General features: G+C 38.6%; 1 protein-coding gene across 1 annotated transcript in view; it reads left to right on the top strand.

Annotated features, from left to right (window-relative positions):
- htra3b (HtrA serine peptidase 3b) overlaps window positions 1-15,984 on the top strand; it is a 47,232-nt gene that overhangs the window by 4,737 nt on the left and 26,511 nt on the right. The window contains exons 2-4 of the mRNA XM_084344234.1: window positions 12,269-12,368; window positions 12,848-12,980; window positions 14,240-14,329. Of these exons, the coding sequence (XP_084200360.1) occupies window positions 12,269-12,368; window positions 12,848-12,980; window positions 14,240-14,329 (323 nt within the window). The remainder of the gene's footprint in view (window positions 1-12,268; window positions 12,369-12,847; window positions 12,981-14,239; window positions 14,330-15,984) is intronic.

Here is a 15,984-nt window from a genome sequence, read left to right as displayed (position 1 = left end):
CGTGCTGACTAAACTCAATTGATAACGTAGCAGCGCGACGAGTCCTTGCTAGCTAAGCAGCTAAACTTTAGCGCCGCTCCGTGTTGAGATCCCACCCTGTGTGGGTCACTACACTGTCATTGGTCAGGCGCGCACACGCTGTTACAATACAATTGGCTATAGAGTGTGACAATCTCTCAATAAAAATCAGCCAACAGTTCTCCTCCGATCTACACTGATCTCACAAGTCGCCTCTGTGAAGTTTGAATGACGGAAATCCGTCGTAGCGACGGAGAACTTTAATCCATGCTGGCCCCACCGGGCCAGTGCTTGGAGCGTTCTGGTGGCCCTGACGGTTTTAAAAGTACGTCCGGGCCACCGGGCCATTTATATTGTCAACCCCTGAATCCCTTGGCTAATCCCTTTTTACATTTACTTCACTAGTTGCTACTAGTTGTGCTACTGTTTGCTAGTGATCTTTAAGGTGCAATTTGTAACATAGGCAGAATTTTGTCTCTTTTTAAGACATTATCATCAGATTGTGATGAAACATCAGTGTTGACATTATGTCAAAGACTTCTATGTATTGTGTTGCACTGAAGTAAGCATGCTAACCAGCTAGCATATCCTGTCTCATAACACCACTTTGTACCACAAGAAGCTGAGCTGTGGTTTAAGCTGGAAGATGTGAAAGCAGCGAAGTAAAAAAAAATGAAGAACTCAAAACACATCAAGAAAGGAAGTATTTTACACCTATTTTTCTTATTCAACAGAAAAATAAAACCGTACACTGAATTGAAGTTTCTCTCTTTTACCAAATTAAGACGAGCTATAATTGTCTCATTATTAAACACACTTAATTTGTCCTTCCACAATCACCATGACATGGAAAATAAATCCTCAATTCAGAGAGCTGATGCCTGACTCTCTCACTCTCTCCTCTGTCGCTTCTTACCTCTCCTGTCCCTGCCTGACATGTATACTTGCCCTGGAGTCATAGTCCTGATTGGAGTCGCTGTAAATCAACTCCATACTGTATCCTCTGTCCTCAAACTGGTATCTGTCAGTCTCAGGGGGTGTGCTCAAGTCAAGTCTGGTTGCCAAGTATGCTCTCCAGGAGGTGGCTGAGCCTGGTTAAGCTGATCCCCATCGACCATGGTCTCCCGTCTTTCGAGGACTCCAGACTCCAGTCAGCTAATAGGGCCACTTTGGTTCACGGCTAACTGAGCTACTTGCTACTCGCTACAGCTAGACATAGCTACAGCCAAGTGTATATTTCTTACAAATTACACTTTTAAACAAACTGAACCTCAATGTTCAACAGGCTTTGGGCACTTCTATTTAAGTACCATTCAGCGAGATGCTGCTGTGCATCTCTGAGAGGGAGGCTGTGTTTCTTGTTTCATCTGAGCACAGTGTGGGTCATGTGTAAGAGCTGAGGTAGCAGAAAAGGATTTTGTTAACTTGATAGCTGCCAGACATTTCTGATGAGCTGACAGTAGTATTTATCCACTTTTTGCTGCCATCTAGCATTCCTGTCCTTCAGGAAAAAGACTGATTGCAGCTCTGAAATATATGTATTGGTTTCTTCAATATTTCAAGCTCAGTAGCAAAGAACCTTCAGTATTCTTTGTGTCCCAATGCTTTCCATTCATGTAAAAGAACCATCTAAACCAGTCCAACATCAGATGCTAATTAGCAGCAGACCACTGAAATCACCTCAGTTCTGCCCATCCTAAATAAATACCCAGAAAAAGCTAATTGAAAATACACCATCAGTTTAACCGTTCTAATCCTGTCCACACTTCTGTACATTATTCATTTCCTCTGGTTCCAACAGTTTGCTGGATAGATTTGCTGGGTTCCTCTCTTCCTTTGTCCCACATTCTTTCCATCTCTCTCTTACACACTCCCACTGTGCAGTCTGAACTTAACTGCTGCAAAAAAACTTGTAAAAGTAGAGCATGGTCCGTGCTGGGAGGAAGTCTTTCATACAGACTGCAGCCAGACACATCACCACACTGTTCCAAACAAAGGTAGGCCATCAGGTTTTAGGTTGAGCTCCTCCAGTCAGTTGAGACAAGTTTATTTCAGTAAACCCAGAAACGCTCTCAAAGAGACTTCAATTTTATATGTTAAAATTAAGTATTTGGTGCAGGGTCCTGTGTGTTTGTGTGTCTTTTTTGTGTGTTTGCATCTATGTGTAAGATAGCAATATTGTAACATGTGAAAGGAAATGGTCGGGTTAAACTGCAGGAATTCATTTGCTTGGCAATGTTTGATCAGTACCTAGCAGCTAGCTTCCTCAAACTATATAAAGCTGTAACATTACTGGAGAGTGAGGCTGAGGCCAAATCGGATCAGAACCCCACTCAAATTTGTGCAGTGGAGAGGTTTTTGGTGGTAAACTTGGTTAAAGTTATTTTTATGAGAAAAATAGTGTGTTTTTTGAACATTAAAGCATATAAACCTATCCCAGTATTGATGGCCACAAACAAATGTGGAGTTTGTTTTTTCAGCAGTGTTATCATGTTTTATAAAGTCACCCAAAAATCACACATGTATTTTGGATTTTTCACCTAAGAATCAGTCTTCACAACAGCAGGTGCGTGGTACAAAACTTGGTGCACTAAACAATGGCATAGTTTGGTCTACATAAAACAGCATCACAATTAGTGTGCATTAACAGGAGGAGCATAATACCAGGGCTAATACCAGAGAATGTCGAGGGCAGATTGTCGTCTGGTTAATCAAAGTCGCCCTGTAGGGACCATGAATATCCACAGTAAATTTAAAGCCAGGCAGACAGATGGACCTTCTGTTGTACTCAGGAATGGAACAGATTGCAGCTGTACAGACTGCTACAATCATTACCACAATCTCCACTCAGGTAGTTACAATCATCTGACATATGGAGCTAAATCAGGGTCAAAAGTTTTGTACTTGCAAAAGTAAAATTTGAAACTGAAATTTCAAGTTTTGATCTTGAATTTTGAAAAATACATCAGCGTATTCAAAATAAAAATAAATGTACAAAAAGTTTTTTCAGGTTAAAATAATTTTGATCAACTCTGGTAATTCTTTTGAATAAATCATTTATTTTCATTTTTCATTTTCATATGTTTTGATATTTGGGATCCTATTTCTTTCAGTTGCATGTTTTATCTTGTCAGATTCAGATCTTAGTTTTTTTACAGTTTCAAATCTTTTTTTCAGTTTCAGATCTTGCATTTTCAGTTCCAGATTTTTGACCCTGATCCAGCGTGGGGGGCGTGGCATTAAAAAAAATACAACTTTTTCCAAACTGTAAATCACTCGAAAGTAATCTGGTGTCCTTGAGCCAAACCCAGAGATCTGCTAGGCGGATATTTAAACATTTGCAGTATCAAAGCAAAAATTGACCAAGTCCATCATCTTCTCAGAGACTCCAATCTTGACTTTTTATGTCTGACGGAAACGTGGCTCCACAAATATTCTCCATCTGCTGCGTTAATTATACCAGGTTACAGGCTGTTTAGAAGAGACAGGTCGGATGCAAAAGGGGGCAGGGTTCTGATTTACATGAAAAAGGATATCAAGTGTACAGAAATCATATGGCCTAGTGGCAATTACATTACATTGGAATGTATTGGCCTGAATGTAATGCTGTCACCAGAAATGTCCTTTATGCTTATTGTGTTATACCGCCCACCATCATCTAACATTGAGTTTTATGAAAAATTTCGTGATATGCTGAAAGCTTGCAATCTTAAGAAAGAGGTTATTATTACAGGAGATTTTAACATAAACTGGGAGGATAACCTTACTAGGAAAAGGCTCAAACAGATTACAGATGGGTCTGACCTGTCCCAGTTAATCCAGGGTCCAACTAGAATCACTAATTCTACCAAAACCCAGATCGATCTAATTTTTAGTAACAGACCACAAAGAATTGTAAAAATCTTTTACATGATTACTGGATTATCTGATCATAACCTAACTCTTGTGGTTAGAAAACTAACAAGTAAGCGCTTTGAGTCACCTGCTGTCACAGGGCCTGGATTTTGTAGAATTCCAAGAAGTGAGCTTCAAAACTTCAGAGACAGTGTTCAGGAAATAAAATGGAATGATCTGATTTTAGGGTTAAACATAGAAGACGACAGTCTGACCTTATTAGACAGAGTCCAAAACATGATAAAGCAATATACTCGGGCGATTCAACATAAAAGGGGCAAAAGAAACGGCCTACCATGGGTTAATATGAACATACTAAAATGGATGAAAGAACGGGATCTTGCCCTAAAAACAGCTCTTAAAATGAAGCTACACAATGATAAACTCAGATTCACTACATTAAGGAACAAAGTAGTACAGGCGCTAAGAAAAGCTAAAGCTGATTTCTTCCTGAACAGAAATTGACAGGACAAAAGCATAACATAGAAAAGCAAATGGAACTTGAAATTAACGGTAAGATCTCTAGGAACCCCTTTGAAAATGCTGAAGCCCTTAACCGCTATTTTATTGATTCAGTAGCCACTATTGCACAGAGTTTCTTGGTGAGTCAAGTAAATACCTCTACATTGCAGTCATTACCCCTTTCCTTGGATGTTTCAGAACCACCCTTCCACATAGAATGCATTGATGAGCCAGACGTGTTTAGGCTAATCAATGCTCGTAAGACAACAAAAGCGAATGATGTTTATCAGTTTGATACCACCATGCTTAAAGACCTAAGCACATCATTGGTTCCTCCTCTCACAAAAATATTAAATCAGTCCTTTTCTCAGGGAATCATTCCGAGTGCTTGGAAGACTGCTGTTGTAACACCTATTTTTAAATCTGGGAATCCACTTTCCATCTGCAACTACAGACCTATAAGTATCTTACCGGCAGTTTCAAAGATAGCAGAGAGATGGGTTGCAGAGCAACTGACTCTCCACCTGAACAACACCACCTTTTCCCTTCACCCAATGCAGTTTGGATTTAGAGCGAATCACTCCACAGAGACAGCTAACTGCATTCTTATAGAGAAAATAAAATCACTCTTGGATAGGGGTGGTGTTGTTGGAGCTGTGTTTTTAGATCTCAGGACGGCCTTTGACACTGTAAATTATACAGTCCTTATCTCTAAGCTATCCACCTTCAACTTTTCTCCAGCTGCCCTAAAATCTTTGTAATCGTTCTCAAACTGTTTGCGTCAACAACCATCAGTGAACTGCTCTCAGCTCCTCTACTGGTGTTCCTCAAGGATCCATTTTGGGTCCACTTTTGTTTAGCTTATATGTCAATGATCTGCCGTCTGTATGTCCCGAGATAGAGACCCAGATGTACGCCGACGACATGGTAATTTATGCTCACAGCAATATAAAAAGTGGAGTTGCCTCCATTCTGACAAAAGCAATGAAACACATTACTGACTATGGAGGACTAAACATGACTTAAGTATAAATAAATAAATGCATAAATAAATGTATAAATAAATAAAGGAATAAATAAATAAATAAATGCATAAATAAATAAATAAATGTATAAATAAATACAGGAATAAATAAATAAATGAATAAATAAATAAATACATAAATGTATAAATAAATAAATAAATGCTGAAATAAATGAATAAATAAATAAATGCTGAAATAAATGTATAAATAAATAAATAAATAAATAAAAGAATAAATAAATAAATGCTTTATATTTATTTCTACATTTCTGTTCACCTACATGTATTTATTTCTGTATTTCTGTGTCCATATGTTAATGAGGTAGGAGGTCCTAACCTCAGTCAACAGCATGATTGGTTACAGGAGTGTGCTCACGCAGGGACCGTCTGCAAATTGCAATACAAGAGCAAGACGCTGCAAACAAAAATCAATAACTCCACTGTTATACAGTATTGAGACTCCCAAATCACCACACACACCAAGAGTCTCCTCATGGTCATACTACAACAGCTGTTTTTGGATAAATGTGCCTTTTGCATAATTTTGGTGATTTTTTATTCGTATTAATCATTAATGGGGCGGCTATAGCTCAGGAGGTAGAGCGGGTCATCTAGTAATCGGAAGGTCACTGGTTCAAATCCCGGCTCCCCCTAGTTACATGTTGAAGTATCCTTGAGCAAGATACTGAACCCCAAATTGCTCCTGATGAGCAGCTGGTGCCTTGCATGGCAGCCTCCGGCATCAATGTATGAATGTGTGTGTGAATGGGTGAATGTGGCATGTGTTGTAAAGTGCTTTGAGCTGTCCGAGAGGACCATTTACCATTTAATATTAATCAATAGCTTCACTGTTATACAGTATTGAGACTCCAAAATCACCACACACACCAATGGTCTCCTCATGATCATACTATAACAGCTGTTTTGGATGGAGGGCTTTTGCATATTTTTGGTGATTTTTTTATTGGTATTAATCATTAAAAACTTCCAATATTAATCAATAGCTTCACTGTTATACAGTATTGAGACTCCAAAATCACTACACACACCAAGGGTCTCCTCATGGTTGGCGGCTGACTTCTTCCAGACCTTCTAACACTGCTAGCTTAGTTTGCACATCCATATTGGCGTTGAGCTGAGCCAAGTCATCCATCAATCTAAGTCATTCGCAATCGCTCGTACAAAAACTGCCATTACTAAACCAGAACTGCAGCTAAGGGTTAGCTGAGCGGGCGGGCTGGTAGCCAACAACATTCCTGTACATGAATCAGCGCGGCTAAGGCAGAAGTAGTCGACCCGAATCGAGCACACTCCTGTAACCAATCATGCTTTTGACTGAGGTTAGGACCTCCTACCTCATTAACATATGGACATAGAAATACATAAATAAATAAATGTAGGTGAACAGAAATGTAGAAATAAATATAAAGCATTTATTTATTTATTTAGTTATACATTTATTTCAGCATTTATTTATTTATTCCTGTATTTATTTATACATTTATTTCAGCATTTATTTATTTATTCCTGTATTTATTTATACATTTATTCATTTATTTATTTATGCATTTATTTATTTATTCCTGTATTTATTTATACATTTATTTATTTATTTATGCATTTATTTATGCATTTATTTATACATTTATTTATACTTAAGTCATGTTTAGTCCTCCATAACTGACTGGCTAAATCACTGCTGTCTACAATTAAACGTATCAAAAACCACTAGCATGTATTTTACAAAGAATTTAAGCAATACTGTCGAGCCACAAATACTTGTACGTGGACAGAAACTAGAAATTGCCAAAGAACTAAAATATCTTGGGATTGTATTGGATTCACATCTCACATTTCAAACTCAGGTTACAAAAGTCTGCAACAGAGTCAAATACAACCTAGCAAATTACAGATTCATAAGAGATTGTATGTCAACCAGCGCTGCTAGCATGTACATGAATGCTATGATAATTTTACACATTACCTACTGTCTAACAAGCTGGTCACAGGCAAGCAACTCAATCTTGGGACCACTTGAATCACTTTATAAACAAACTATGAAAATTCTCGACAAGAAACCAAACCGTTTCCACCACTGTCATATATTAGAAAAACATAACCTTCTGAGTTGGGAAAACCTGATCAAACATGCTAATATATGTCTTATTTATACAATCATTAATGGCTTGGCTCCTCCACCACTCAGTTGCTTTGTTAGGAAAAGAGAAAATTCAAATCAGATGACAAGAGGAGTCACGAGAGGAGACTGCATAATCCCACTAAGAAAGTCTGCTTTTAGTCAATCTGCCTTCTCAATTAAAGCAGCTCACGAGTGGAACACTGTACCGGTTCATATCAGAGAACTCACCACCTACAGGTCATTCTCTAAACAGTTAAAAAAAATGGCTGATTGGCAATCAAATCTGTCAGCATTAGTCAAATACAGATAATGTGTATGATGCTTAACTGCTCTGCTCCTCTACATAGATCAGTGTCATTGTTGTCTTGTTCCTTAGATTAGTCTGCTTGTGATTGCTCTTGTATGTTTTTGTTTGTCTGTCTTGCAACATGCTGCATTGTACATGTCATATGAGTACCTGCTTATGTGTGCTGCTTTTGTCTGTCCCTGCTCTGTTGCACTTTGTTCTGCTCTGCTTTTTGTTGCTAATGTATTTGTCCTGCTTTTATTGTTGTTTATGTCTTTGTCCTACTTTTATCTTATGTTTTATACTGAAATTGTTGTTTTAAACCTGCGTCTTGATTTTAGGATGCCACTTTACATCTGGCTAGGGACAACAGATGAAAACTAGCCTCTTGGCTAATTCTGGCATATTTCAAATCAAATCAAATCAAATTTTATTTGTATAGCCCAAATTCACAAATCACAGTTTGCCTCAGAGGGCTTTACAATCTGTACAGAGACGACACCCTCTGTCCTTCGACCCTCGATTCGAGTGAGGAAAAACTTGCCCCAAAAAAGGCCCTTTTAACAGGGAAAAAATGCGGAAGAAACCTCAGGGAGAGCCACAGAGGAGGGATCCCTCTCCCAGGACGGACAGACGTGCAATAGATGTCGCATGTACAGAGCAGATCAACGAGATCACAATGTATTCAATTATAAGCGATGGTTGACAGGAGTGAAAGTACACAAAGATGTATTACAGCAATAATGATGAAATGCACATGGAAATGTGATTACTAGTGATAACAGTAGTAATGATCAATGGCAAGGATGGTATGTAGCAATGCAGTACGATAATAGTAGTGGAACGTATGTAACAGAGATGTGACTAATATTAGCGACAGTAGTGGTGGGTGTCAGGCAGGGTCATGGCAGTAGGTGCATCCACGATCAGGCAGGGCCATAGCAGTAGGCGCATCCACGATCAGGCAGGGCCATAGCAGTGGGCGCATCCACGATATTTACAGCAATGTTCATCAATATGCACTGTCCCTGACAAATAAAATGAATTAAAACATTTTTTTTTTTAAATGACCAGTTGATCATAATTATTTTTAACCTGAAAAAACTTTTTGTACATTAATTTTTAATTTTGAATATGTTGATGTATTTTTCAAAATTCAAGATCAAAACTTGAAATTTCAGTTTCAAATTTTACTTTTTCAAGTACAAAACTTTTGACCCTGATTTAGCTCCATACTGACACACACACACACACACACACACACACACACAGGAAGTCATTGCAGCCCAGCGTTGTGGCAGACTCTATTTACATTTCTTTGATCACAAGCCATTTATTTTGTAGGGGTTATAGGGTATGTGGCTGACACACACACACACACACACACACACACACACACACACACACTAGGTCACTGGAGCATTACATCCTTACAGGCGTGGTAAACTAAAAATAAAGTTTATGGGTGACTGGCCTCCATGTTCCAACTCCCAAATTGGTTGTGGTAAATCACCCATCATGCCCATTTAGATTAGTAGAAGTGTGTTTGAAGAAAATTAGCCTTCATTTCTGAGGCACAACTGAATAATTTTTGCCAAGTTTTTTTCTTAAAGCTTAAGTAGCCCAACCTTGAAGTCTTGATAGACTACAACCATATACCATACATTTCAGTTTTACATGTGAGACTTCCTTCCAATGTGAGAGGTTCAAACACCATGCAGGTCATAAAAGCTCCCACATGTGGTATTTTAAACACATTCCATCTGGTCAGTACATCTCTCCAGGGAAAAATTTTCATAAATTCACAGAGAAAGTATTTTCTTTTGGTATTGTAACTGCAGAGTTTCCTCACTTTCTTATGGAAGTTTATAACGTTCGGGTTTCTTATTACAGCCTTGCTAAAAGGAGTGGCTTATAGTAGATTATCGTAATTGTAGTTAAGAATTAACATGAACTCTGCAGATCAGCTGTATACAGCTTTTTATTGTCTTGAAGTTCACTTTGGTTTAGCTCTTTTTGGTTTTATGGCCTTAATGACTTAATGTTTTGGTTCAGTCTTCCCACTCTCATCAGTCTATTTGCAAGCAACAGTATGCAGTACACCCACTGTACACTACCTGCCCAGCATGAAGTAGCACACAAAGTTTGAGACTAGCTGGTGAACATCCTGGGGCATTCAACAGCTAAAGAGACAAATATTTATGTCAGGAGTTGATGGAAACCAAAGCAGAGCTAAAAGGAGAAAGAATATTAGATTCACATTCAGTCAAGATGAAGTTGCCAGTTTGTTCTGCTCTCATAAGGGGCAACAAAAATGCTTCTGTTAAATAAAGACTACTTTAAAGGAAACTAGGCCCAATCCATATACACCCCTTGCCCCTACTTAGCCCGACCACTTTTTGTGTGTTCATGCCTAAGGTTAGGGTGTCCTGATTCTTGTTGGGATAGAGGATTGATTTTCGTGAGTCAAAACATGAGTTTATTCAATCATCATCTAATAGAAATATGAAAGCAGACAGAAAAGGTCAGGCTGCCAACCCGACTGGATCACCAATTAACCTTACTTTTCCCCATTGTCCGCATATAGCCATTACACTGTGCAATCAACATTTACTTCATACTTCATTTACTGTCTGTTGCCAGTTTAACCAGCCTACTGTTAATTTAGACCCAAATAATACAGTAATGACAACAGGTTAAAACAACATTTCTGATGACCAAATCAATCCAACACACAAGGGTTATAAATTCATTATCTAAAGGCTATCTAAAATGACATTTGTATTTGTCAGGATTACTTGTAGTTCCTAAAGTCTCCAAAAGTAGAATGGGAGCCAGAGCCTTCAGTTATCAAGCTCCTCTTCTGTGGAACCATCTTCCTGTTTCGGTCCGGGAGGCGGACACCCTCTCTACCTTTAAGAGTAGACTTAAGACCTTCCTCTTCGATAGAGCTTATAGTTAGGGCTGGGCCAGGACAGGCCCAGGCCTGTCCTGGACCAGCTCTTAGTTATGCTGCTATAGGCCTAGTCCGGGGGACAAATGACACACTGAGCTTCTCTCTCCTCTCCTCTCCTCTCCTCTCCATCTGTATACATTATGCCTGTATACATGCCCCATCTCTGCATGTCACTGACTTACTTCTTCCCCGGAGTCCTTGTGCTTTCTAGCTCCCATGGATCCTGGCCGCGCCCGGGTCGTGGATCGTGGATGCGCCCACTGCTATGGCCCTGCCTGATCAAGGATGCGCCCACTGCTATGGCCCTGCCTGATCGTGGATGCGCCTACTGCCACGACCCTGCCTGACACCCACCACTACTGTCGCTAATATTAGTCATATCTCTGTTACATACGTTCCACTATTATTATTGTAATGCATTACTACATACCATCCTTACCATTAACCACTACTACTGTTATCACTAGTAATCACATTTCCATGTGCATTTCATTATTATTGCTGTAATATCTCTTTATGTACTTTCATTCCTGTCAACCATCGCTTATAATTGTATACATTGTGATCTCGTTGATCTGCTCTGTACATGCGACATCTATTGCACGTCTGTCCGTCCTGGGAGAGGGATCCCTCCTCTGTGGCTCTTCCTGAGGTTTCTTCCGCATTTTTTTTTTTCCCTGTTAAAAGGGCTTTTTTTGGGGCAAGTTTTTCCTCACTCGAATCGAGGGTCGAAGGACAGAGGGTGTCGTCTCTGTACAGATTGTAAAGCCCTCTGAGGCAAACTGTGATTTGTGAACTAAAGGCTATACAAATAAAATTTGATTTGATTTGATTTGATTTATTTGTGAAGACTTAAACCCACAGCACCCACAGCACCAGCCTTTGGTTGGATTCTGCCTGTCATTTCAGAATCTCTTTTCAGCCTAAAATAACAAACCACTTTTACTTCGAAAGCTGACTTGGTTCAGCAGCGTACAGTGCAGCTGTAGAGACAACGTGTAACTTATTATTACTGGGTGAACAGTGCAGGAGGTTACAACACGACCCTGGCAGAGTAAACTTGGTTTTCCACCAGTACTGCCAAGTTTGTGCTGTGAAGTTCTCCAGTTAAGTGCTCTGGGTTTGTGTCAGTGGTTCTGCTCTCACATGGTTTATTTGTAACTCTTTAACGTGAAGTTTCCTGTCAGGATTGGCATTTATATATTCTTCTACTGTTCACCCAGTGCCCCAAGGGCCCAACCTTCTCTTATGTTGTTTTCTAGTTCTATTCTATTCTATTAGTAGGTAGTCTCAATTTCAGTCAGTGAGTTTTTCTTGGGCAAATCAAGTATCCTTTCAGTTCACGACACCTTGCCTTATCAACTTACTTCTGTTTTAAATAATTGTAACACACTTTCCTCTGGCTTATGTTAGTTAATTTGTTTCAACTATTCCTAAATCAAAGTGCTGACTGGTTATCAAAATATATAATTCTTCTTGCCAGTATAGGTCCTTCAAATGCTGCCAGTCCACGTTACAAGTTCAACTTCATAGCCGACGTTGTGGAGAAAATCGCTCCTGCTGTGGTCCACATCGAACTTTTTCTGAGGTACTGGTGCTGTGTATCTGTTTGAGTGTGTGTGTGTGTGTGTGTGTGTGTGTGTGTGTGTGTGTGTGTGTGTATTTGTAGGGGTTATGTTATCATGTCAGTTTCATGTGGTAAAAGATCAACTTTAAGAATCCATATAAAATTCACTTAAGTTTCGCAAATGAGATTCATAAGATAAAGATAATCTATCCTCGGGTCATGTCCACACAAATGCAGAAATTTTTGTCTTCTAACAATTTGCCATCCACAGCAAAATGCTCAAGTCTTTAAGAAACAAGATAGTTTGCTAGTGTCCTTCAACTGCTGGTGAATCATGTGTGAATCTTTCTTGGATCGAACATAATTATTCCCATTAGGGCAACATTTCGTCATGATTACTTTAAGGAACAGTTATTCTCCATGCTCAAACTTGCAATAATGGAACTAGTAAAATCATCGTTGCTCTCTCATTTTCAGTGATGTTTTTATTCATACTGCAGGCATCCTCTCTTTGGTCGGAATATCCCTCTGTCGAGTGGATCAGGGTTTGTGATGTCAGAGAATGGACTAATTGTTACCAATGCCCATGTGGTCTCCAGCACCACACCAGTGTCCGGTCAACAGCACCTCAAGGTACAGAAATACTGTTTCTCCATGGTGATCTTTTACTATATGTTTCACTTTATATAATATGTAAGATATCTGCATTAAAAATGTATAAAAAGAATTAGGCCTATATTTTGTTGAGTTGTGTACATTATCCCAAATGTTTCAAAGAATGTTCAGACTCAGAGAAATCCACAATTATTTAAGGTAACTGCATTTCATTTGGTTGCCTGTAGCTCTTAGAGTCAGAGAGGATGAATGTTGGCGAATGAGACTAAACTTAACATCAATAAGACTAAAACATTACCAAATCTATGAATGTTTGTGCCTGAGTCACATCACACAGATTTGCATCAGCAATGGTGGTTATTTAATGGTGTGTTCACCACCAGCAAAGCCCATTTTCACCTCGCTTTATTCGCAGAAGAGTTTATATGCCCCAAAGAGCCAGATTAATTTACTGTACATTAGCTGTATGCGAGCAAGCAACGGCACACATTGGGGGGAGGGTTTGTGTGTTTAAATTCAGGCCAACATCTGACTAAACTCAGCACTCAGCAGAGACTCTGGTTCTCTCTCTTCTTTTCCCCTCTCCTCTCTGTAATGTTACGTTCATGAAGTAAAGTACATTTCCCCTCCAGCTCCAGTCAGCAGTCTACATTACAGAACATAAACACCCGACAATGGAGGTCACCTCCATGGATCACTGCTGCAGTCAGGTTGACTGCATATAGTATTACTATACTTTGCCACTTTTACTATTTGTATTAAGATTTGTGTATAGTTTGTGCTATTTATATCGAATAATGTGCACCCATGTATTCATGATAAAATGATTTATTTTTGATATTTTATTTTTATCCATATCTTGTTACTGTTTCCTTTTCAGTTTTTTTCTTTTTCTCATTTTCTCTTACCGGCTATAAGCTAGTCCCGGCAGGGCCTAACATGCATTTGACTGCACACTGTATTGTATGCTCTGTGCACATGACAAATAAAGAACCTTGAGCCTTGATAATTAACAGGAGTGAAGATAAATCCACTTTTAACCCCGGAAGTCAAAAAGTAATCCCCAAGCTCTCCAGAGGGCATGACACTCCACCCGCATATGTTTATGTACATTTTCTAGGGATACTGTGATTATATCGTTACCATGACTTCTTTAATCTGATATCATGACAGCCCTACCTCATATATGTGGATTAAACATAAATCTATGACATGAATTGGCTTTCATATGAAACGTTAAAGTTCTTGAACTCTCATTCTTCCATTCTTTCCTGAAGGTCCAGATGCATAATGGTAATGTGTATGAAGCCAATATCAAAGATATTGACAAAAAGTCAGACATCGCTACTATCAAAATCAATCCACAGGTGAGTGCACAGCTCTATGGGGTCTCAACAAGAAGGAAATAGTTTGCATGTTTTTTCTTGTAAGAAAATGTGCAGTCATGGTGTGTGTGTAGTCATCTCAAACTATTTGTTATTTCACGCAACTTTTGATGTACAAGGATAATAATGTTGAAGTTTCAGTTAATGCAGTGAATAACCCTAAAACATATCTTTAAAGGTGTATGTCAGAATAGATAGCTGACAGTAAAAAGTGATTCAAAGCTGCCAGATTCTGAATGAAATACTTGCTACTTTGCTTCCAGTTTGAGCGAATCCACTGAAGTCACCTGAAAATGAACTAGATACAAGCCAGCAACACTGAACTTTTCATTACAGCCTTCAGTACTGAGTGAATTTCCCCTTTGTTTAAATCCGGTTTCCCTGCTTCGAATGTTCTACTATGTTGCTATAAAGGAAAAGGATACGTTCACTTTGAGTGAAATAACCCAAATCCGAGATGCCATCTTTTTATGGCATCATGCAGCATTTCCTCAAATTGTATTCTCAGTGTTGTTTTGATCATTTTATATACTGTACTTATCCTAAATGTATTTGGACACTTTGGGATCCCTTCTTGAAGTTCTTGGGGCTGGACAATGTTTGTTCATAAACAATACTGAATGATATGACATAATAAATAGATCCACTTGTTGCTTCGGGTTGATTTGTTGGTTAACATCCAATTAGCTTTGGCCATTAAGAAAGCCAGAGCAAAGCACAAGATTATCTTGTGTTTGCCAGACTATTATTCAATCTATTATAAAATCTAGTAGAACAAGCCTAAAAAACATGGATAAAATGAAGCTAGGTCTTTGCTAATAGACATTTATCACATTTTTTATCCTGCCAACAAAAATTAAACATCTGTGCTAACACATTTAAACATTCATATACAAGACTTTTGAAATTTGCAACAGAAATTAGACAAACAGTACTGCAGAACCAGACTGCCCAAATCACAAAATTGTTTCATCTTTGTTTGTGGCATGCAGCTTCAAACTTCTAGCCAGATGTGCATGGTAACACTGTAGGTTGCATCCGACATGAGGCATACACATTTTTGGTGGGGTATTTATTATCCAACACTGATTCTTGAGACTTCATGTCCCACAAAAAAAAGAAAACATCTTGTTTAAAATAATCATTATTGATCATCTGTGGGTCTTTTGCATAAGTGTAACATTTTTACATATGTTTGTTTATAATTTTATGATTATGTTATATGTTAGTACAGTTCCCACAAGACCAGTTGTCCCAAAACAAAATTGACATATTCCAGATTAAACAGTAGAATACAACACAACTAAGAGCTCAAGTGTTTACCCAAGATAATATGCTGCAGCTGAGGGATGTAGCTGTAGTCCTTGGCAACTTTTACTGTGTGGACACAGTTATGTTTCCACTTCTAGCTGTACACTGTCCTTTGTCTGATGACTATAAGTTTAACATTAGTTGACAGTGACATTTTACTGTGTGTTTTTTAATTCATGTAGAGAGATTCTACCAAACCATTTCCATGTCAGTGATGGCTCCTCATAATTGCTCAGGCAAACAAATAAAATTAGTAAGTAAGTAAATAAGTTATAACATCCACATTTGCGTTGTTTTGGAGCTTCAAAACAGAGCGAATCTCCCTC

Source organism: Pagrus pagrus (assembly GCF_965226575.1).
Source record: "Pagrus pagrus genome assembly, chromosome: 22".
In the NCBI taxonomy this organism is placed as follows: Eukaryota; Metazoa; Chordata; class Actinopteri; order Spariformes; family Sparidae; genus Pagrus; species Pagrus pagrus.
The sequence above is the reverse complement of the archived record's forward strand: the minus strand, read 5'-3'. Positions and strand labels throughout refer to the sequence as shown.